This window comes from Penicillium canescens (genome assembly GCF_028828765.1).
Source record: "Penicillium canescens strain IBT 15451 chromosome Unknown utg000008l_segment0_segment0, whole genome shotgun sequence".
Lineage (NCBI taxonomy): Eukaryota > Fungi > Ascomycota > Eurotiomycetes > Eurotiales > Aspergillaceae > Penicillium > Penicillium canescens.
This window is the reverse complement of record NW_026703970.1, coordinates 1,672,225-1,695,154: the sequence shown is the minus strand read 5'-3', so window position 1 is coordinate 1,695,154 and position 22,930 is coordinate 1,672,225. Positions and strand designations below refer to the sequence as shown.

Sequence of the window (22,930 nt, the reverse complement as noted above, 5' to 3'; positions counted from 1 at the left end):
GTATTACACTTACCCCGGGGCCAAGGTACCCTAACATTTCATCCCCCGGCTCGTATATCCGAGCATATGTATTAACGGTCCGACGGGTGAAATATTACACTAAATGTGACCTCGGGCATAGGGATATATTGGGCTGGAGAGTATACATCTATACCAAGGCTGATATTAGCCACTGTTATAAAAAGGAAGGCCAATACATTCGAACTCTCCGTCAGATATTTCATTGTGCGCCAATCGTCAGAGGGTCTCTGGTGGACCCTGCGATGTTCAGTTCAGTCAGATGTACGGAGCGTAGTACGTATTTTTTTTTTGGGAAATAAAGTCGAGGATTTCACGGTACTCGGTAATTGTATGCCTCAAATATTATAATGAGGGTGAATGTTAACAATATCAAAGCATAGGTTATCAATGGCTGACGACCTTTTAAGCTTAGAACTGAACCCTGAACTATCGCCACTCTGACAGCTACTTTAATCGGTCGCGCGACCTCGGTAATCAGGCATCGGTGAATTCCTGAGGCTCAATTATCTCGGTGCGTGGTGTTCGTCGAGCTTATAGGGTGAGGTATACAAGTATAAGCAGTTCCTCTATACTGTCGAGATTGTCGACCTCGGCAAAGAAGATACACAAAGGGATTCGAGCTTGTACACGGCCAACTATTGACGAGATTCGGCCTTGGGGAATGTATGTCTCAATTGCGCACAGTATACAAAGTATACACAGTATCCCCCATTACGCACCTTGGGAGCCTAGGCAATCTCAGGGACTTAGTGTGACCAGTAGTAATCAGGCCACCTTGAAGGAACCTTGGAGTAAGATAGACTAAAACCAATTTAAATCAAATGTTTTTCTATTTGGCTATGAAAATTCCACAAAAAAAGTGCCAAAGAGTAATTAATTACGCAGTGTAAGGAAAACCCCGCTACCACCAGATTCTGCCCTGAACCAAATAATTTTGTTGGACTTCCTCTCTTCCTCTTCTCCCATCCTCCGCGGGCTGTTTTCTCCCCTTCCATTCCTCCCTTCCAACACCCACTTGTTGACCTTTCGCGTCACTTCTTCTTTATTTCTCGGTACCTCTCATCGTCTCACGCTTCGAGAGAACCGAAATCCGACCTTCCGAGACTCCCCACCACGTGCGAATCGCGTCGTTCGGTCCCCCATTTTTTCAAGGGATCGACACTTTCGCCAGCAACGCCGTTTGAATTGAACTCTCTCTTCCTTGCCTGTTGATCTACCCGAGAGTGAAGGGTGGAATTACGCAAGGGAAGAGTTCCTGTGCATCCGACTTGCACTAACAGCAGTGACTGCACGAGCCTGCCGCTCAACCTTTCACAGCTTGGTACACGACGTTCACAGGGCAGTGCCTTTGCGTCCTCGGTGGAAAAATTTCCTTCGCACCGACTTTCACATCTTCATTTCTTGACAACCGCGGGTTCGCAAGCCACAGCTGTTTGAGATCTTCGTTTCACACAGTCGACGCTTCGTCAATCAATGCGATTTGTGATCTAGACGATCCATACGACCGATACCCGTTCGATTGCATTTTTTTGCGCCGACACACATACGCTGGTTTCTTGTATTGTCGCAGGAAATCCTCCTTCTCGCATACACTGGGAGCCTCTCTGAAAGACGGGAAGCTACAGTTCAGTGGATTCACGAGAACGTGGGATACTTTTTTGATCCCCACTTCTGCAGGAGCCATCTCGCCCCAATAGGCGCAGACAGTTCTCCAGAGTCGCCAAAGGAGGTCCGGGAAAAACAACCCGCATTCTCAAACGGACTCGTTTTTTTTACCGATCGTCACTACCAGAGCTTCAATAAGCTCTCAATTCGACATGTCTACCTTTTCGTACGCACAAGCCGCCAAGGGCGCATCCGGGACACCGACCCCATCCAAGACGCCATCAGAGCCGGAGAAGATCGACTCCAAACCGGAGGAACAACCAACCGAGACCACAACGGAGACCGCACCGGCCCCCGCTGAATCCGAGGCCCCTCAAACATCTGAGAAGGTCGCTGTGGAGGAGACCAAGGACGACGATTTCACCACCGTCACCAACAAGCATGCTGCTAAGAAGGCCGTCGCCTCCCGCACATCAAGTCCAAGCGTTCGCACCACTTCCAAGTCCCGAAAGTCAAAGGAGGACGACTCTTCAAATACCCCGAATGGCACCGCAGAGGCCACTTCGGAGAAGCAGGCTTCCACCGAGGGAAAGACCGATGCTGTTGCTGAGAAGTCAAACGAGAAGTCCGAGGAGTCCACGAAGGACGCCGGTCCTCCCAAGGAGCTGAAGGCTGCTCCTCTCCCCTCAATCAACATCTGGCAACAGCGCAGAGAGGCGCAAGACGCCAAGGTCAAGACTGCTCCCAAGTCCGCTGCTACTGGCAAGGCCAACTCCACCAAGGGTGCTTCCGATGAGACCCAGCAGGATTCCAAGGCTTCCAAGAAGAAGGGCGCTGAAAGCGCACCGGAAGGTACAAAGGACCGCAAGAAGACCGAGGGCGGAAAGGGACGCGATGCTGGTAAGATTTAGACTTACAAATTGCGACATTATCAACCGCGCGAGCGAGGTCCACTTAGCTTTGAGAAGGACGATGATGACGCAATCTTGTGAAAATGACAATCAGATGCTAACATACTCTATAGGATCGGTCCCCCCAGTTGAGGATTCCACCGCATGGCCCACTCCCCAGGTCGCGATTGGCGAAGAGAAGAAGAAGGCCCAAGAGAAGACCGACAAGAGCCCCGTGATCCGACCCCATGGAAAGGAGAAGTGGACTCCCGTTCCTTACGTACCTACTGCTGTTTTCAACACCCCTCTGCCCTCTGCTGGCGGCGGCCGTGGAGGCCGACGTGCCACTCGTGGCGGCCGTGATTCTGGCCGTGGAACTCATGGCAACGGTGCTCCTGCTACTGAGAAGGCTGCCTCTGGACAGGCTGCCCAAGGCTCTAAACAGGCCATCGGAGAGCGCGGAAGAAACGAGGCTACTGGACGTGCTGCGTCCCTCCCTGCTCAGTCAAGACGTTCCACCAGCACCGAGGCTGGTGCCGCTGCTGATGCACGCAAGGCTTCCCAAGCCCCTGAGCGCAGCCGTGGAGCCCGTAACGGCGAGGATACTGCCAACAAGCCGGTCAACGGAGAGAACGCTCCCCGCTCCCAGCGCGAGGGCAAGCCTTTCGGAAAGAACCAAGAAGCTCGCAATGGCAAGGGTGGAAACCTGGCTGTCGACTCGCAGGCTGCAGCCCGCACCAATGACCGTCGATTTGATGCCGGCTCGAAGTCTGCTGACCCCAATGGCTTCGCCGACTTCAACCGCGGTGAATTCCGTGGAGAACGTGGAGGCCGTGGAGGCAACCGTGGCCGTGGTGGCTACTCCAACTTCGGTGGCCAGAACGCTCAGTTCACTAGTGCGTCTATGTCCAACAACTTTGCTTCGGCCAAGTCCTTCGGTTTCAACGACCGACAGCGGTCACAACAGCACGGTCTTCCCAATGGCTCTCAGCAGAACTCCCGCATGCCTTTGAGATCGCCCTCGCTGCCCAACGGAAATGTCTACGGTGTCTACCCCTTCCCTAGCGATATCAACACAATGTACGGCTACCAGGCTGTGAACCCTGGCCCCATGAGCGCTGTGCCCTACCAGCAGTATATGGAGCCCTTCTCGCTCATGTCTATGCTGTCCATGCAGTTGGAGTACTACTTCTCGGTTGACAACATGTGCAAGGACATGTTCCTTCGCAAGCAGATGGACTCTCAGGGCTTTGTTCCTTTGAACGTCCTTGCCAGCTTCAAGCGTGTTAAGTCCCTGACTGAGGACTTCGAACTTATTCGTCACGTGGCTCGTCAGCTCCGTAATGTTGAGTACCAGACCGGTGAAGACAATGTCGACCGTCTGCGTCCCAGAGATAAGTGGCAGCAGTGGGTTCTCCCCGTCGACCAGCGTGAACCTGCCGCTCAACACGATGGTACTCCCGCCGCCAAGACCGATGAGAACACCCCTGTGCACAGCGCCATCAACGGCTCTGCTCGTCAGTTCGTTCCCAACGGAGTTGCCAATGCCTCGAAGACATCGCTTTCGTCTACCGCCCCAGAATTCATGCCTTCATTGCCTCACACCGCAGTGAATGAAATTGCCAATGTAGGATACCCTGTGGACCCTTACCTTTCGCAAGATGCGGACTCGACTTGGTCGACTGTATCCTCGTCTTCGCAATGCCCCGTGGATTATTCATTTGTTGACCCTTATTCAGCGCGCGGATTAGAATCGCATTCCGAATCCCCTTCCCACTTTGACTTGGAGATGATGGCGGGCCCAGTGAGGTATGCCCAGTCCAGTTCGCCTCATCACTGGTAAAAATTGACTGACTTGTGTTGAAAAGGTCTGACACGAATTGCTCTCGACACCAAGTTGGCGGTGCTACTCGTTCAGACTACAAGCGTTTCAAGAGCTCGAGGTACAAAAAGTCAAAGAGGATGGGTCGTCCGTCCACAGAAACGTCCAATTATGTCCCCCAACTTCCCACCCTGTTTAGTGATGAACCTTTCGATGGTCGAGGCCGATCAGTGGCCCGAGAAAATACCCCTGGAGCCACCCTGCCTTACTCTGACTGGTCTCGGAGCTTGACAAGCAATTTCCAATCGCACCTGTACAATGAATTTAGGCGTTCAGCCCTTGATGATTTTTTTACACGACACGTTGACACTGGATTCAAGGCTCTCATGAACTTCTATCGGGACTGTCTGTTTGCCCACTGTATCCATCCCACTGTGATGCTCGACATGATCAAACTTTCGAAGGATACATCTCACGGTTATTCCACAATTGCTTTTGATATGATTCATGACGCCATCGCCAGTGGGAAAATGTGGCTGCACAACCAGAAAAATGTCGACAAACAATTCAATACCCTGCACGGCAAATTGCCCCGAGAAAAGTTACAACGTTGAGCCCTTTCACATTTTTCCTCGTTTTTCTCCTTCTTCTTTTTTATTTTATTTTTTTTCTTTTTCGCGACCCATTCCCACTGCTCGTTCATTCGTCATGATCGGCATTTTCTACTTTTGTCCAAAAGGTTTCTGCATGCATATTCTCCAATTTTTCTTCTAGAGTGCCAACTTCTTTGCAATGCAGTTGGGCTTGTTTCTTGTTAAGCCTGGGAGTTTTTATTTTATTTTATCTCATCTCCTTTTCTGTCATTTTTGTTCCTTGCTTTCAGTCATGGGAGGTTATCAAAATGTTCTGGCGTCCGGGCATGATTTTTACTGGCAGTGTCTCTCCTCTCGATGCCTGCCGCTACGGTGTGCCTGGCCAACAAAAATTGTGTTTCCCTTGACATAGAGATTTGCACTTCTATCCTTGTTTCTTTTCTAAGGCTGTGGTCTTCTTATCGACCTAGTCATTGTGTGATCCGGATCCTCGGCTCTGGGTTTTAACAAGTATCAGCACGGCAATGACCCAGAGAAAAGCAATGGTCCAATAATCAAAACAAAAGGTCTTGTCGGAGGTTATCTGTGTGTTTCAAGTTACCCCTCGTTGTGCGTCAAACCGGGAAAAATTACCAGCATCTTTACATTGTCAATTCCTCGTTCGAGAGACCTAGTCATCTGGTCTACTGCTGTCATCCCAGGAACAGATTCTTTCCCTTTCAGCATTGGCATTGAAATGACCTCGTTCAATCTCTGCTTTGTCCTTCCTCTTGCTGGATTCTTTGCACAGCAGACTTGTGTTTCTGTACTCTGTTCTTTGCATAAACCGGTTGTTCAGTTCTTTGTGGAGTAATATGATTGTTATGCATAATATGAGCAATTGACTCTATGATACTAAAACTGCTATATATCAACGTAAGCTGTAAGATTAACCTGCCACGTACTCATTGCCTTTACAAAATACATGAGCGTTGTCATGCAACATTTTGGGCGGAATATGCCGAGGTTTCTGCCTCAGGCGCGCAGACCTCAATTAAACGGAGCAAGCATAATCAGTCCCGAACCTTAATCCGACAGCTCCCTCTCCCCTCTCCAACTTCGTTCTGCGCCTCTAACCCCAGTGCGCCCCTTCACTATCCATATCCTCTGTATTTCCATCTCCGGCTTCACCAAGATGGAGGGCGCAACCCGCCAGACCTCCAGGTTGCTCCGGTCTCGTGGCCAGAACCTCCTTCCCCAACAACGCCGCCTCCCACGCACCAGCAACGGGTCAACCAGCACAGTCCTGCACCAGACTCAATGTCGAGCCCTCTCAAATTCTTCTAGGAGTCTCGCCCCAGAATCCCTCTTCAATAGCCTTAAAGCCGGTGGCCCATACGGCGACGGACCCACCACCTATTTCTCCAACAAACAGCCCCTCCCCGCAAACACTGTTGTGCGATTCGTGCCACAGCAAACAGCATGGATTGTCGAGCGCATGGGAAAGTTCCACCGCATCCTCGAGCCCGGTCTGGCAATCCTCGTTCCGTTCTTGGATCGCATTGCCTACGTGAAGAGCTTGAAGGAGAACGCCATCGAGATTCCCAGCCAGAACGCCATTACGGCGGATAATGTCACACTGGAACTGGATGGTGTGCTATACACGCGTGTATTCGATGCGTACAAGGCAAGGTGAGTGCATGTATAGCCCACGCTTCTCAGGATTGAGTGGAGGTACTTAAGCCGAAGAGTGATTAACACGTTGATTCTACAATGTAGCTACGGAGTCGAAGACGCAGAATACGCCATTTCGCAACTAGCGCAGACAACCATGCGATCCGAAATCGGTCAGTTGACACTCGACCATGTCCTCAAGGAACGCGCCAACCTCAACACAAACATTACAAAGGCCATCAACGAGGCCGCCCAGGAATGGGGTGTCGTTTGCCTGCGATATGAGATCAGGGATATTCATGCACCCGAGAAGGTCGTGGCTGCCATGCACCGCCAGGTGACAGCCGAGCGGTCGAAGCGCGCTGAGATTCTTGACTCCGAGGGTCAGCGCCAGAGTGCCATTAACATTGCCGAGGGTCGCAAGCAGTCGGTCATCCTGGCTTCTGAGGCGCTGCGCGCCGAGCAGATCAACCGCGCTTCCGGTGAATCCGAGGCTATTCAGCTCAAGGCCAAGGCTACCGCTCTCGGTATTGAGGCTGTTGCCCGCGCCATCGAGGAGGGTGGCCAGAATGCTCACAACGCTGTTAGCCTCAGAGTTGCTGAGAAATATGTCGATGCTTGGTCGAACTTGGCGCGCGAGGGTACCGCCGTCGTTGTTCCTGGTAATGTCGGTGATATGGGTGGCATGATTGCCAACGCCATGGCGGTCTACGGAAAGGTCAGCCAGACGCAGGCTCGCAGTATGGCCGCGAAGACTCTTGGAGTGGACGATGCCTCCAAGTCATCGCAAAGCTCGGAACATGACGTCGACCAGAAGAGCTTCGGAGAGGAGGCGCAGGGGACGGCTCAGTCGGATAAGTCTGATATCTTGGAAGGATTCGATCTAGCCAACAAGCAAAACAATAAGGCGTCTCTACCCGATTCAGCCTAAACGAGAACGATGACCTCTATCTCTTGTCTCTGATGTGCTATTAATCCCACTCTCTTCCTTTTTTTGCCCGTCTTGCATCTTGTTACCACCCCTCTCAGCCCCAGTCCCCCATTCGGCGTCGGGTCGTCCTTTTTCTGCCACTCTGCTCTTGTGTATTCTGATCGTACACACTCTTGGTTTTTTATTTTTTTATTTATTTTTTTTGCTCTTTTATTGGCACTTGTTTCCCCCAGCATTTTTGAAGGAGTCATCCAAAACGCGCGGGCTTTGCTGTGCTTGTTGGTGTTGAAGTCGCCAATAAGGCTTCCTGTATGTGTACATAAAGGAATTGTTGACGATACGAAAACCCCAAGGAAGGGGCAGCCTCAATGTACAAGTATTCCTTTTTATTGATCCGTAGCCGCCTATCTATGAGTTTGACCTAGCCGTTTCTGGGCATAGTACAATCTTGTAGGTTAACACCTAAATTACCAGAAAAAGCTGACCTGAAATTATGAAATTGAACTAAATATCCAGACAACAAATGCTAAAGACAAAACAAAGAAACCTATACCAACACACAAAAAGACCAGCCCAAACAAGACCAAGCCGAACTAAACAAGCCGGCCCCAACCCACAGGAAACGGCTCAATATCAAACCTTAAATGAAGCGCGTAACCATAAGCCGGCCCAGTAAAAGTAACAACCTTAGAAATATAGTGCGTCCCTCTAGGGAAAGCCCCCAAAACCATGTAAACCACCGCCTTACCAAGCCGCGTCCCCAAAAGACCCTGATACTCAGCAGTACCATATTTCCAAACCATGATAGGCCTGTAGGGCGACCAAGCAAGCCCGTTTTGCGCGGTATAAAGCCTCTTGCTAACAAACCGCTTGGTATCGGCGTTAACGACGTTATCGAAATAGACATGTTTGAGAGATTCTATTGGCGACCTGGCGGTATAGAGAGCTGTTGCGATCTCCGAGAATGGGGGTCCGTCAGTTCTTTTGATGTCTTTGGCGTAGATTATGCCTTCTCCTAGAATGATGTAGTAGGAGTTGTAGCACCATTTCTCATGTCCGCCTGACTTGGAAAGCTCTGACTTGGAGAGCTCCACGTCTCGGTATTTCTTGAACTTGGGGATTCCTTGTTTAGCAAATTCTGGTTCGATTTCAAGTGGTGTAGATATGATGTTAGTCTTGAAAGTCCAGCCCTGCTTTTTGAGCTTTGAGATTGACAGAGTCGAGGGCTTGATGGTGCATGTGGTGTCTTTTGGGTCTTCTATCCATTTTTGACGTTCGGCGCCTGCTTGTTGGATTTCGCCGTAGAGCTGGGGTACTTCTTCTCTGGGAACTGTTTGATATTTGCTTGTAGAAGGAATGGGGTTGGGGGATGTGGTGCTGGTGGGGAGGGCAGAGTGTGATTTTCGCTGTTTCCTGGATGCCATATGTAAGATGTTAGACTTGGTGTACAATCTGGTCAATTGGGCTGAGGTTATTGAGTGTTTATCTTGTTTGACTGGGCTCGCTGGGATAGTGATTGTCGAAAGTATCTGCTCGAGATGGATATCACCACTGGAGGGGCTATCTAATTATTATATGCGATTGTAGCGTTGATGCTAAGACCAGTTCAATTGTTACTATCGACCTTACGCAAAGGAGATAAAGAGAATTAGGAAATAAAGGAGCTAGTATGAATCAGGGGAATGTAGGGCAATTCGGGGGCTCAAAACACAAGGGCAAAGAATTAAGACTAAGGGTTTGAGACAATGAAACGAAACTCGGATCTCCAATAGTTACTTGCAAGACACTAATGATTGGCCTAATACAAGAGCATTGTTTGAGAAAATTCCATTTGTGGACAAAGAGTTGGTTGATCTTCGGGTGCTTCCACTTCTCGAGCTTTATGTCTACCTGGGCATTCCCGTTTTGTGACACGATCAAAGGTTCAGATGCGATGGAAGGTGTCAGGAGGCTCAGAGACATACACGATAACAATAAAACAAAGATTAAGTGTATCTATGCTAATCAAAGAAGATGCCCTTGGTCTTCAATACTTGAGCTCAAGCTCGCCCATATATTCGGAAGTGAAACGACAAGATTTATGTTGTAGTGAGAAATGACCGAGAACGAGGACATACTGTATTAGCGGGATATGTCGTGTACATCCCCAACTTATAACAGATGTGATGTATCCATTGCAGCAATTCAGCATTGTATTGACACAAGAGATCTATGCAATTAGATAGATTAGATGCTGTCATTGAATATATACTTTGTGCCGTCCTGTGTTTACTATTCAATGCCCCATCCGCGCTCCCCCTTCTTCTCTTCTTCTCTTCCATCATCTTTCTTCTCTTTATCTATCCTCAACCTTCAAACAGAAATTCGCAGAAACCATGCCCTCTGGAAAAGGATACTCCTACAATAGCTCCGGCACCAACAGCCAGGTACACCTCTCCCTATTCCTATAAGCTCACTATGAGAACCAAAACATACACGGAAGTTCTCTATTACCTGAGCATTGTCACCTCAATCAAATGGCAATATATGCTTATCAAACCCGCCTTAGGGCAACCACTACTGTTTCCGTGACTATGGATTGTATTCGGGACATGAAAGGATTTCTGGCCTATTAGCTATATGAATACAATTCAGAAAAAATAACTTCCAGCTGATCTATTTCTCAGCCTGGCAATCACCTCAAATTCTTCAGATATTGTTGTCATCGATGATCAATCGACTAGCCATCTATGTAGCGAGGTCCGGCTAGCATGGTAGAGGGAATTTAAGGGACGTAGCTATAACCTCAGGTATATTTGAATGGCCAGTGGGATCACAGAGCTTTATCATCTCAAACTCTAGCATGCAAAGGGATCCCGTATCGCTGTCATAGATAATGTTGTAAGGCCCGCAGTCGCATACCGCAATCGATATGGTTCTGGGGATCAGAGAGGGCAAGGTTCGGGCTAACAAATCACCCGTAGTCTCCATGTCCGCGACAAAGATGCGCATGTAAACAAATACAACCCGAGGCACTCGGAAATGGACATAAAAGAGAGAAAAGAAGGGCAATGTAGGGCGAAAACAATGCATGAAAAGGTATACTGGCTTCGAGGTGTAGCAGCCCTCAGAGGTAAAAGGGAAGACGTAAAGGTGACTTCTATATCTAACTACTCTGCCATCCTAAAGGCGGCATGTGTCAGACCAAACCTTGGAATAACCTTGGAAGACAGCGGTCCTGCAGGTCCACGTATAGGTAATAGCGCCGGCTTCGAGAAAAGGCGTGTTTGGTAGGAACATGAAGAAAAAGCAATCAAGTATATATATAATGTCATCCTTAACCGACCCGTAGCAAGTGCTATATCAGCAGCAATATCATATCGCCTTTCTGAAATTCAACAACGTTAGCCCGGTTGTTAGTGTTAGACTCAGGCCTAGCGGTTCGTAGGTATTGTTAGACATCAGATCTTTCAGTAAGCCTCACTTCCTTTCCTTTTCCGTCTTTTCGAACTATCAAGAGTCACGGTAGCATATAAGACATGAGGTAAACGGCCATAGCTCCAGACAAGGCAGCTTTTACTCTATTCTCTTTGGAGTTATGATCACAACAGGAATATCAAAGGACCTGGAATGAAAAATAAACAAGTTTTATTACATTTCAAAGCAAAATAGAAAAAAAAAAAAAAAAAAAAAAGAACATTTAAGGCTGTAGCTATAACGCGGGAGCTCGGACCACGCAAATCTGGAGATCGCGACTTTTGGATCGCGCCCTTAATCTCCGGCTCTCATCCCCTCCCCTGCTCATCCGTACCTTGACACATTCTCTTCTACCCTAGTTCTTATTTGGGCCCTGTCATGTCCCAGAACAATACCTGAAGCCCAGCTCTATCCCCGATCACGACCGCGCCCCTCCTTGCCCTCCCTCGCGCATAGCGCTGATACGTGACGCTCAGTCGAGCCCGACCATCCGGACAAGCCCAGGAAAAAAATTAGCAGTTGTGACTGCTCTCGGGCTGGCGCGATGCACATCATCAAGCCGGTCTGGCTCACACACGGAGGTACGGGTTCAATCGCCCTGGATTTCTTTATCCGTTGGTCCTCCGGACGCCGACATAACCCTTCATATTCGAAAACACTCCATGCTGGACGGATTTTGCTAACGGCATTCTTTCGTACAGGTGAACGCAAGGACTTCGAGGTTTATAGCTGTGATGTTTCGCCAGATGGGAAACGACTAGTGACGGCCGCTGGAGGTGAGCATGACCCTTCCTGGCATGATTCGGATCGCACAGCATGCGCACACCCGAGGAATTATTACTGATATCGGGCACTTGATGTTTTCTAGATGGTTACGTTCGGATCTGGTCCACTGAGGCCATTTATGGTACCGGAAATGCTGAACTTGCGGGCAAACCGAAACAATTGGCGTCGATGAGCAACCACTCAGGCACCATCCATACTGTTCGCTTTTCGCCCAATGGGAAATACCTTGCGTCGGGTGCGGATGACAAGATCGTTTGCGTGTACATGCTCGACGCCAACCCTCCAACACACTCGTCAACATTCGGTACGTTTCAAACATTTCGGCCACCAAAGTCAGACCCAGACACTTACAGTTATTGCAAATACACAGGCACGGATGAAGCACCCCCAGTCGAGAACTGGCGCACAATTCGACGATTGATCGGTCATGACAATGATGTCCAAGACCTCGGATGGTCGAATGACTCCTCGATTCTCGTATCCGTCGGGCTGGATTCGAAGGTCGTGGTGTGGTCCGGTCATACATTCGAAAAGTTGAAGACGATAGCAATCCATCAAAGTCACGTTAAAGGTATCACATTCGACCCCGCCAACAAATACTTCGCAACGGCCAGCGATGATCGTACCGTCCGCATCTTTCGATTCACCTCTCCTGCTCCGAATTCCTCTGCCCACGATCAGATGAACAACTTTGTTCTCGAACAGACTATTACCGCTCCTTTCGCCAACTCTCCTTTGACAGCATACTTCCGTCGATGTTCATGGTCACCAGATGGGATGCATATCGCTGCTGCAAATGCCGTAAACGGGCCTGTCAGCTCTGTGGCTATTATCAACCGTGGGTCCTGGGATGGAGATATCAATCTTATCGGCCACGAAGCACCAGTCGAGGTTTGCTCATTCTCTCCGCGACTGTATGCAACCGAGCCACCCAACAAGAAGAAAACGGATGGCCAGGGCTCTACAGCCCAACATCACATCACTGTCATTGCCTGTGCTGGAGGAGACAAGTCCCTCAGTATTTGGATCACTAGCAACGCTCGGCCGATAGTTGTCGCCCAAGAGATGGCTGCCAAGGCGATTTCGGACCTGGCATGGACCCCCGATGGGAAGTGTCTCTTTGCTACTGCCCTAGATGGCACAATTGTGGCAGTCAGATTCGAAGATGGAGAGCTGGGATGGGCCACGGAAATGGAAGAGAATGAGAAATCGCTCACCAAGTTTGGAACAAATCGAAAGGGCGCGGGGATCACAGAAACCACAGATAGTCTGCTTTTGGAAGAAAAAAGCAAGGCAGGTGAGATCAAGGGTGTTGAAGGACGAATGGGTGCGTTGATGGGCGACGCGGAGCCTACTGCAAATGGAGAAAAGGCACCGCAACCTTCCAACGGGGCGACTCCTGCTCGTGCCTCTTCACCGGCCCCCGAGACCAACAAAGTACAGCCCAATGGAAGTGCTTCAACCCCCGCTGCGTCGGAATCTGAAAAGCCAGATCCTTACCAGGCCAAGCTGGAAAGGCTCAAGCAGCGCCCAACATACACCAAGGAAGGTAAAAAGCGCATTGCACCATTGCTAGTCTCAGGAGCTGGGGCGGGCGAGTCATCTCTTCCACAAGCTCGTCTGATGGCTTCAGTCAGCAATCAAGTCAAAGCAGATGCTCCGACTACCATCGTGGACTTATCAAAACCATTCGACGGTCTTCCTAAGGGTGGCTTGACCACTCTTCTCCTCGGAAACAAGCGAAAGCTAGCCCAGATGGAGGGCGATGAAGATGGCAGCGTTGAAAAACGGGTAACTCTAGCCAGCCAAAATGGCGCAACTCCCATCATGGCCAACACTCCCGATGGTCTCCTCCCGGCCCAAGTACAGTCTGCTGCGACTGGCCAACAGCCTACCCCAGATTTCATTCGCCCTGCAGTCACCAATCCTTGCATGTCAGTCAGTCAGCTTCGTTTAGCTGTTCCCAAGATCCGCAGCCAGATTCTCCGCGCGCTGGATACCAGCGGGAAACCAACCGAACCTCCTGGTACTGGTGCGGACTCGAGCAGTAGTAAGGGCCGCGTGGACGTGGTTTTCGAAGCTCGGAATCCCTCCCCAGCGAGTCTGACTGGCCGCGCCGTGGATCGGGAACCAGTACGCTTGACTTTGTTCCGCGGGGAGCAACCGCTGTGGCAGGACTTCTTGCCACGGACTGTTCTTCTAGTCACTGGAAATCAAAGCATGTGGGCAGCTGGTTGCGAGGATGGGTCAATCTACCTCTGGACACCGTCAGGTCGTCGTTTGGTGAGTGCACTAGTTCTCGAAGCACAGCCGGTCATTCTAGAGTGCAATGGACCATGGATCTTGTGCATTTCCTCTGTGGGCATGTGCTACGTCTGGAACGTGAAGCACCTATCTTCTCCTCACCCACCAGTTTCTCTCCAGCCCGTATTAGATGCAGCAATTCACACGTTGGGTGCGAACCCAACCGCTGCCCCGGCAGTGACAGATGCACGCATCAACTCGGAGGGTCGGGTTGTCGTCTCCCTATCTAACGGTGAAGGATACTCATATTCTCCAGCCATGTTCACGTGGCAGCGCATCTCTGAAGCGTGGTGGGCTGTAGGCAGTCAATACTGGAACACCACAGACGCACCCGTAAACAACCTGCAGGCCAAGGATGCACAGCAAGACAACAAGGATGCCAAGGCAGCTGTTGCAGCTGGCATCATCCCCTGGCTCGAGCGGAACACTACCAACGAGACCCTACTTCGTGGACGGGCGTACTTCCTCCAGCGTCTGATCAAAGTCCTGTTGTCTCGCGAGGGGTACGAGACATTTGAGTCCAGCGTATCCATCGCGCATCTCGAGAACCGTCTTGCCGCTGCTTTGTCTCTAGGTGCCAAGGAAGAGTTCCGGTTATACCTGTCCATGTACGCCAAGCGTATCGGCGCGGAGGGGTTGAAGCTGAAGGTCGAGGAATTGCTGAAGGGCTTAATCGGCGGTCTTTTCGAGGATGATGATACTACTGAGGGAATCCTGAAATTGCAGGCGAATGAGCGTGAGGGCCGGAACTGGCGCGAGGGATCTGACGATCTATGCGGCTGGCCCCGGGAGACATTATTGAAGGAAGTGATTCTGGCACTCGGTATGTTACTGTCAACTGTGATATCTTTTCCCAATGCTTTGTTTGCTAACGAATGCTTGTTTAGGCAAACACCGTGATCTTCAACGTGTGACTGTGCCTTATGCTAAGTTGCTGGATATGGTTGACACCGTGTCAGAAAATGGCGATGCAATGGATCTATAGCGATCTTCATCTCTGTTTCGTTTATACCTCGTCTATTTCTTTTTCTTCCTATTTTTATTCGTGGCGTTCATGAAGTTCGGACTGGGTTACCTTGGCAAAAGGGTTTGCATTATTATATCTCTGCTGGGGCGAGATTGGAGATGACATATTTCATTTCGTGCTGTATTTGTACCATAGGTTTTTCTTTGGGCTCGCTCTTGTTTATCCTTGATAACCGGACTGCCACCTTGCTGCAATGCTTTCCGCTTGGTCTCGTTTACAAGCACCCATGATAAATCTATTTGTAATAATAGCTTGTGCAAATAGTGAATAGTCCAGAAGCCATCCATGTTATTGATTGAACGGCGGCAACGACACGGAGGTCGTCCATGTGGTGTACGTTGTAGTGCCTGTCCTTGAACTGATGGCCAAGGTTGAATAGATCATACCGACATAGCTTCTACCCTGCCAATTACTCCCACGAACAGATCAACTTTGTTCTTCTCTACAATAAATTACGTATTGTGACGTCGTCAGGGCTTAGCCATCACGTGGGCGGTAAATTCTTTGCAGGCAGAAAATTCGATGACATCTGGCGCAACCTCGTCACTTTTGGTTCTTGACTGCCAAACACGCACTCATTTACTCTCCTTTTCTCATTGATCTTGCCCACTCCAATTGTGGGCGCCGGCATCACGTCTTCCACCTCCTCCTTACTCTTCCTTCGTATCGTCGATCGATCCGCAGCTGGTCCTGCATTTGGCGCGTTCCATCCCTGCTCCCGCTTCCGCCTTTCCACCTCCCCCCACCTCCCACCTCTCTTCTGTCGCTTCTACTCAAGCAAGAAGAAAAAATCCAACAAAATGCCTCCCAAGAAGCAGCAAGTTCAGGAGAAGGTCTACCTGGGTCGTCCCGGAAACAACCTGAAGAGTGGTATCGTATGTGAGCAAAGGCCCCCACCCTTTTTTTCCTTTTTTTCCCAGCACAGTCCACTTTTTAATTCCACACAAACTATTTAAACTCCCCCTGTCCCCTGCCTTTCACTTTTTTCTCTTTCTTTTCCACCACCATCCATCTAACAATGGCTTTAGGTTGGTCTTGCCAACGTCGGCAAGTCGACACTCTTCCAGTCTATCACCAAGTCCTCCCTGGGTAACCCGGCCAACTTCCCCTTCGCCACCATTGACCCCGAGGAGGCCCGCGTAATCGTCCCCGATGAGCGGTTCGACTGGCTCGTTGACCACTACAAGCCCAAGTCCCAGGTTCCCGCTAACTTGACCGTCTATGATATTGCTGGTCTGACTCGCGGTGCTTCCACCGGTGCTGGTCTGGGTAACTCTTTCCTGTCGCACATTCGTGCCGTCGATGCCATCTTCCAGGTTGTTCGCTGCTTCGATGATGCCGAGATCATTCACGTCGAGGGTGATGTTGACCCTTGCCGTGATTTGACCATCATCAACGAGGAGCTGCGCATCAAGGATATTGAGTTTGTGACCAAGGCTCTTGAAGCTCTGAAGAAGCAGACCCGTCGTGGCGGACAGTCCCTTGAGATGAAGAAGCTGAAGGAAGAGGAGGCCACCACTGAGTTCATTCTTAAGTTCCTCGAGGATGGTCATGACATCCGCAGCAAGACTGACTGGACACCCAAAGAGGTATGTTCAAAACTCTTTCTTTCCCCGTCTTTTACCTTTACCCTGCAACCACCACTCCTACAATGATGAATAAGAGCTTTGCTCGAATCAAACCCAGCTCTTCGAGTGCCCTCAATTTATAAACTCACGAAGAGGGCACCTTGAGAACAAAAGTTATAAACTGAAATTGGAGTCACATCTTCTATTGCATCACTCAATACTTTTTGTGAAACCTCATGCTAACCCAACGGGTTTCTAGGTCGAAGTCATTAACCCTCTGCTCCTCCTCACTGCCAAGCCTGTGGTGTACTTGGTTAACCTGAGCGAGAGAGATTACATTCGTCAGAAGAACAAGTACCTCCCCAAGGTCTTCGAATGGATCAAGGCCAACTCCCCTGGTGACCCCATCCTGCCCATCTCGGCTCAGTTCGAGGAGCGTCTGACTCTGATGCACGACGATGCCGCCGCTGCTGAGGAGTGCAAGAACCTGAACACCCAATCTGGTCTGCCCAAGGTCATCACCACCATGCGCAAGGTTCTCAACCTGGCCAGCTTCTTCACCACTGGTGAGGATGAGGTTCGCCAATGGACCATCCGTAAGGGTATCAAGGCCCCCGCTGCGGCCGGTGTTATTCACACAGACTTCGAGAAGACTTTCATTCAGGCTATTGCGTACAACTACAGTGTTCTGCGCGAACTCGGTGATGAAGCTGCCGTCAAGGCCGCTGGTAAGATCATGACCAAGGGTAAGGATTACGTCGTCGAGGATGGCGATATCCTCCTTATCAAGGCTGGTGCTGCCAAGCACTAGGTTCAGATAGAAAATACGTCTATGAATTATATCCCTGAATGAATCTTGTGAATAAAACTATCTACTTTCTATCTGTATCAGCACAACTAGTAACTATCACCTGTAACAACGTGACCAATCCACCTGGCTGTCTCCCATGTGGAAAGATACCATTTAAAGCAAATGAGCGACATTCTGTGGGCACAGGTACATAGACTGGAAGATCAATACTACTCTCGACATCGAAGATAGAAAATAATTGTAAATTCCAAAACAGTTGCGTGCCCCCTTTTGGACAGTTTTTATAATGATGCAAATATGAGGAAATTCTTGAGGAAATTCTTGAGCTAACACTCCAACGACCTTCTCACATATAGGCTTATAGAGCCCAGTCCAGGTTCTATCACAATTCCCTTGGATGGGGGATATAAATGCTAGATTTCGGATATATGTAGGTCGGTGTCTAGGCAAAGGGAGAACGGCTTTATTGGATGTGAGAACGTTGCTCGTGAAGTAAGGTTGTATCTAGTATCTATATTGGGTCTGTCCTTTATACGATTCCAACACGCAACCATAAACAACCAGGAAGCCGATCGAAATGGCCTGGTAAGCTCGACACCTCAACACCACAATCCTCATCGACCTTTTGCTCTTTCGCTACTTCTACATCTTCACTGCTCGCCTTCCACAACTCGAAGCCAACACCTCGACACCACCATTCTCATCAACTCCTTTACTTTCTCTTCATCTCCACTGCTCACCACCCACACTTCGACCCATCATGCCACCAAAGTGGAACATCGAAAATGACGGCAGAGTAAGTCAAAACTTGCCATACCTAGGCTATGATCCATTCTGACATCTTCAGATCCTCCTCGGGGTTGTGAGCCAACTGAAGGATCTGAACGTCACCCTCGACATGGACAAGGTTGCCAGCTTTATCGGACCCGGTATGCACCCTGAACGCTCAAATGATATCTTGCTAATATAAAGGACAGAATTTACAGCCAACTCTGTGAGATATCGTATCTCTCGCCTCAAGAAGCAGGCGGAAGAAGGGCTCGCGGAGAACGACCATACTCCTACCAATACACCCCAAAAGCGAAAGCTTGGTCCTCGCACCCCCGCAAAGAAGAGACAGAAGAACATTACCGATGAGGAAGGGAACAGCATGGATGCTTCTTCGGCAGACATGTCTCATGTTGTTATTGCCGTGGATAAAGAAGAGGAGTTCACAGACGTTAAAGATGAGAAAGTCAAGACCGAGAACAAAGTTGAAATCATCTATGACTCAGATGGAATCAAAGAGCTTGGCATAAAGGGAGAGAAGGAGGATACCAAGCAGGGTATCAAGGCTGAAAGCGACGACGACTTTTATGTAGTTTAGGGATTTATGGCCTTGAAGAGAGAAGGATTGATAGTTTTGTTGTCGAAACAGATGTCAGGCACTGCATGATTTCCGATGTCCATAAATGCTACCTTGAATTGAGTGATTCTGAACTATTTTTGTCTTGAAGAAACATCGATGGTGATCTTTCAACGCTCCACTCCCGATATAATATACAGCACGTGACCAATCTCCCCGCGGCATCCCACCACACGAGCTTCGCTTTCACGGTATTGCAGCCTCAACCAGCACAATGTTCAAAAAAGAGTGAGTAAACGCCTTCATTAACCCCGAGATACCATCCAGATATTGCACTTGCATGACTGAGCCGCGTCACCAATGGGGAGTGCACAATTCTCAAACTCGGACACCGCAAGGCCGCAAGAGCTGTCAAATCCCTCGGATGGGGTTGTTTAGACAGCCACTAGTGGTCAAGAAGGATGCAGGGCCCCAAAGAACCATACGCTGATATTTTTTGCCCCCTAGTATTCCCCCCAGCAACCGATCAAAGGTTAAGTCCTCCGTGCAGCGCGGCCTGCGCCAAAAGCTACTGGAGACCTACCCCGGCCTCGAGCCATTCATTGAAGATGTCATGCCAAAGAAGGCCTCATTGGAAGCCGTAAAACTGTACAGTCCCACTCCTTGTACCCCATACCCAGCACGATTATATCGACTTTTTCGCCCGCCATCTGCCCTGCATCCAGCAATACAGACCGCAAAGCTAACCAAGGATCTTCCTTCTTTTACTCAGCCCCGAGCGCGTCACCCTCTACACAATAGATTCAACACCTCTGTTCTTCCAACCTATCGACGGACCTCCCGTCCCGCATCTCCGCCTCATCCACCAATACCCCTCTGCCATCCCGACAATCCAGATCGACCGCGGTGCCATTCGATTCGTGCTATCTGGCGCAACGCTTATGGCTCCCGGCCTTACCTCCCCTGGGGGTAGACTGCCTGATGCCGAGCACGCTATCGAGGCTGGGCAAATTGTTGCTGTCAAGGCTGAGGGCAAGGAGGAGGTTTGTCTTGTCGGTATGCTGAAGGTTGGCACCGAGGAGATCAAGAGCAAAGGAAAGGGTGTTGTTATGGATGAGGGTCACTATCTTGGTGATGGATTGTGGAGGATGCACCTGGATTAATTCATGCATTGGTTTAGGGCGGTTTATGGGAATATTTTCTGTCTGTGAAAGATCTTTTTGATGTTGTTGGCATATACCTCTGGATTGTGTGGTGATTATTATGTGCTCGACGAAATGAAATGAAATATCTGTCCCACGGGCTTGGATCCAGGTGAACTGTAAACATTGAACCCCTGTTAATTCTGAAACAATTTGGAGAGAACGAGCATATCTCCGGGAATGTCAAGAACTGAAATTGCTCTATTTAAGCTTGAAATATAGGGTGCTGGTGTACTTTTTCCAGTATGTATGAAATAGACCAGATTCAAGTAATCTGGGTCCTGCACAGCGTACCACATGCCACCTCTGCGTATTAGCCACATATTTCTTTTCAACTATGATTTGACCTCCTATTTCCGTTTTACATTGGCAAATCGCTAATTGGGAATAGCGCCTTTGCATTTCTCCCCGCCAGTAATGATCGCGGGAAAGGGCTCGTGCACCAGGCCTCGGCTTAGAAGGGATAACCCTGAAAGAACCCCCTAAGAGGCCAACTTAAGATGGATGTTGAAAAGTCCTGAGCATAAGATAACGTTAGAATATACTGTGAACTTATTCTTTGACTGAGTCGCTATTCTCATTTGGTTTTGGGTCCGATTCAGCGGCACATCGACAAGGTGGCGGTAAAGTTCACCAATGGATAAGCGTCGAAGTAAATGAACCAGACGAATAGGCGGGACCTAAGCAAGCCGCTAACAAAGATGAAGATAAAATGGACTGTGCCTCACCCTTCCGTGGCTTCGTGGGGCTTTTCTTCCTCTTTTCTTAACCCTACCTTCACTCTCGGACTAGGAAAAGACCTCCCTGCCTCCCATGGACTCTGCAGCGAGTGCCGGATCGGCCAAGAGTGCCGTGGACAAGAACAAAAGCCAGAGAGACCCATCTCCGGCTGAAAGATCGATCCAACATGGCGACACCGATATCTTGCAGGGGGAGAAAGTCGACGAAGCTCTAGCTGCTAAGATGATGCTAATCAACGATGTGAGACAGGTATATACCCCATGCATGAGAACTAAAAGCTGACTCGCGTATCTCTAGACCATCGATGAGATTGGTTTCACTGCTCACCATTGGAAGCTATTCTGTTTGAACGGATTCGGATATGCGGTCGACTCGCTCATTCTCTTGATTCAGTCTATCATTTCGACGCAAGCTAGGCTAGAATTTCAACCTGGCTATGCCACGGGTCTTACAATTGCGGTCTATGTTGGAATGCTGGTGGGTGCCATATTCTGGGGATTTTCAGCGGATATAATCGGCCGTCGCTTTGCCTTTAACTTCTCGCTATTTGTCTCGTCGGTTTTCACTATAGTTGCAGGGGCTTCGCCGTCTTGGATTACACTCGGATTGTTTGTTTGCTTGAGTGCATTCGGCGCTGGGGGAAATTTGGTACTGGATACTACGGTATTCCTGGAGTATCTGCCTAGCAGAGAACAATGGCTATTAACACTAATGGCTGCGTGGTGGGGTGAGTTTCATTTTATCCGAAGCTCTTGTTGGAGAGCCATATACTAACTTGGAATAACTAGGCCTCGGTCAGCTCATTGCAGGGTTATTTGCCTGGGCCTTTATTCCCAATTATTCATGCAGCGACGCAGCCACCTGTACCCGGGCCAACAACCAAGGATGGCGCTATGTATGGTATACATCTGGTGCCCTGGTGTTTCTTCTCTCCATACTTCGAATCACAATCATCCGACTTGAAGAGACACCCAAATTCCTCATCTCCGAGGGCCAAGACGAGAAAGCTGTACGAGTCCTACAAAACATCGCCAATAAATATGACCGCCCATGCAGTCTCACCATTGAGCGCCTGCAAGCATGCGGACAAATTGTCCAAAGACAAAAAGCAGGATCCAGCTGGTTGACACGACTGATCTCCCCAAGCGAAGTATTCTTCCACCTCCGTGGACTTTTTGCAACCCGCAAGATGGGCTTATCTACCACACTGGTGTGGTTCTCATGGCTCCTCATCGGTCTCGCCTATCCACTCTACAACGTGTTTCTGCCCAGCTACCTTGCGAGCCGCGGCGCCAATTTCGGAGAAGATAGCCCTTATATCACCTGGCGGAACTATGCTATCAACAATACCTGTGGTATCTTCGGTCCGGTGTTGGCGGGATTTATGTGTCGCTCGCCTTGGTTCTGGGGCCGTCGGGGTACTATGATTATTGGCGCTGTGGTTACAATGATTTTCTTCTTCTGTTACACCCAAGTCCGCACTGCCAGTCAAAATGTTGGGTTTACGTGTGCTATCTCATTCTGCTTGAATGTTTATTATGGCACTCTTTATGCTTACACGCCTGAGGTTTGTCTCCTTTGTATACTGATTCCATGATGGCTATCTTGGATCCCTTGTTTGATACTAACTCTTTGACAGGTATTCCCATCTGCTCATCGTGGTACAGGGAACGGTGTCGCTATTGGACTAAATCGAATCATGGGAATCGTCAGCGCTGTGGTCGGTCAGGCCGCCGATGTAAGTGTCAATACATTCCCTCTTCTATATAAAGACACCTTTTGTGAAAGTAAAGCTGATCATAAATTGGACCAACACACCTGTACCGATTTACATTTGTGCCGCGCTTTACATTGTGATGGCAATCGTCGCTGTGGCTTTCCCATTCGAGCCGTATGGCCGACGGAGTAGCTGAAGATGCCTCATGCAACAAAGGCATTGTATCCACTCATAGAGTTGAATATTGTGCTGGCGATCTCTGGTCATATCCAGATTCAGCACATATCATCAACGTCCCTATGATCTACAAATACATACCCCTAGGGAAATTCAAGAGAATGCATATCCACCCAAACAACAGAGCAATATGCGCAAGGCGGACTGCTGATGATGACGGATTTCCCAGAGGGAAAGTAAAAGTGGATCAAGACGGGGATCGAGGTTATGCATGGACACAG

At 49.4% G+C, this 22,930-nt stretch overlaps 8 protein-coding genes across 8 annotated transcripts; 7 read left to right on the top strand and 1 right to left on the bottom strand.

Moving 5' to 3' along the window:
- Positions 1-963: 963 nt before the first annotated feature.
- Positions 964-4,952, top strand: N7446_011487 (La domain family; the record flags this gene model as incomplete). Its single annotated transcript, XM_058520229.1, has 3 exons — positions 964-2,526; positions 2,651-4,325; positions 4,385-4,952. The coding sequence occupies exons 1-3, from the start codon at positions 1,839-1,841 to the stop codon at positions 4,950-4,952; spliced, it is 2,931 nt and encodes a 976-aa protein (XP_058367753.1). The 5' UTR covers positions 964-1,838.
- A 1,069-nt stretch (positions 4,953-6,021) lies between these two features.
- N7446_011486 (SPFH domain-containing protein) lies at positions 6,022-7,687 on the top strand. Its single transcript, XM_058520228.1, has 2 exons — positions 6,022-6,602; positions 6,690-7,687. Exons 1-2 carry the CDS (start codon positions 6,106-6,108, stop codon positions 7,513-7,515), a joined length of 1,323 nt encoding a protein of 440 aa, XP_058367752.1. The 5' UTR covers positions 6,022-6,105; the 3' UTR covers positions 7,516-7,687.
- A 421-nt stretch (positions 7,688-8,108) lies between these two features.
- On the bottom strand, positions 8,109-8,939 carry N7446_011485 (uncharacterized protein; the record flags this gene model as incomplete). The annotated part of the gene is made up of 1 exon (XM_058520227.1): positions 8,109-8,939. The coding sequence occupies one exon, from the start codon at positions 8,937-8,939 to the stop codon at positions 8,109-8,111; it is 831 nt and encodes a 276-aa protein (XP_058367751.1).
- A 2,576-nt stretch (positions 8,940-11,515) lies between these two features.
- Positions 11,516-15,046, top strand: hir1 (putative histone transcription regulator Hir1; the record flags this gene model as incomplete). Its single annotated transcript, XM_058520226.1, has 5 exons — positions 11,516-11,552; positions 11,673-11,747; positions 11,840-12,061; positions 12,128-14,884; positions 14,949-15,046. The coding sequence occupies 5 exons, from the start codon at positions 11,516-11,518 to the stop codon at positions 15,044-15,046; spliced, it is 3,189 nt and encodes a 1,062-aa protein (XP_058367750.1).
- Positions 15,047-15,656: 610 nt separating this feature from the next.
- Positions 15,657-17,553, top strand: N7446_011483 (YchF/Obg family ATPase). Its single transcript, XM_058520225.1, has 3 exons — positions 15,657-15,963; positions 16,117-16,677; positions 16,916-17,553. Exons 1-3 carry the CDS (start codon positions 15,889-15,891, stop codon positions 17,465-17,467), a joined length of 1,188 nt encoding a protein of 395 aa, XP_058367749.1. The 5' UTR covers positions 15,657-15,888; the 3' UTR covers positions 17,468-17,553.
- A 674-nt stretch (positions 17,554-18,227) lies between these two features.
- On the top strand, positions 18,228-18,833 carry N7446_011482 (uncharacterized protein; the record flags this gene model as incomplete). Its single annotated transcript, XM_058520224.1, has 3 exons — positions 18,228-18,263; positions 18,315-18,396; positions 18,445-18,833. The coding sequence occupies 3 exons, from the start codon at positions 18,228-18,230 to the stop codon at positions 18,831-18,833; spliced, it is 507 nt and encodes a 168-aa protein (XP_058367748.1).
- Positions 18,834-19,086: 253 nt separating this feature from the next.
- On the top strand, positions 19,087-19,975 carry N7446_011481 (translation machinery-associated protein 20; the record flags this gene model as incomplete). The annotated part of the gene is made up of 3 exons (XM_058520223.1): positions 19,087-19,100; positions 19,320-19,460; positions 19,585-19,975. The coding sequence occupies 3 exons, from the start codon at positions 19,087-19,089 to the stop codon at positions 19,973-19,975; spliced, it is 546 nt and encodes a 181-aa protein (XP_058367747.1).
- Positions 19,976-20,827: 852 nt separating this feature from the next.
- Positions 20,828-22,668, top strand: N7446_011480 (MFS transporter; the record flags this gene model as incomplete). Its single annotated transcript, XM_058520222.1, has 5 exons — positions 20,828-20,995; positions 21,053-21,482; positions 21,544-22,322; positions 22,395-22,493; positions 22,549-22,668. The coding sequence occupies 5 exons, from the start codon at positions 20,828-20,830 to the stop codon at positions 22,666-22,668; spliced, it is 1,596 nt and encodes a 531-aa protein (XP_058367746.1).
- Positions 22,669-22,930: the final 262 nt, after the last annotated feature.

Excerpts from the sequence above, each read along its gene's own strand:
- N7446_011486 (XM_058520228.1), top strand. The coding sequence starts at position 6,106 with ATGGAGGGCGCAACCCGCCAGACCTCCAGGTTGCTCCGGTCTCGTGGC. Across the intron at positions 6,603-6,689 it reads TTCGATGCGTACAAGGCAAG|CTACGGAGTCGAAGACGCAG; the intron begins GTGAGTGCATGT and ends TCTACAATGTAG.
- N7446_011483 (XM_058520225.1), top strand. The coding sequence starts at position 15,889 with ATGCCTCCCAAGAAGCAGCAAGTTCAGGAGAAGGTCTACCTGGGTCGT. Across the intron at positions 15,964-16,116 it reads ACAACCTGAAGAGTGGTATC|GTTGGTCTTGCCAACGTCGG; the intron begins GTATGTGAGCAA and ends CAATGGCTTTAG. Across the intron at positions 16,678-16,915 it reads CTGACTGGACACCCAAAGAG|GTCGAAGTCATTAACCCTCT; the intron begins GTATGTTCAAAA and ends ACGGGTTTCTAG.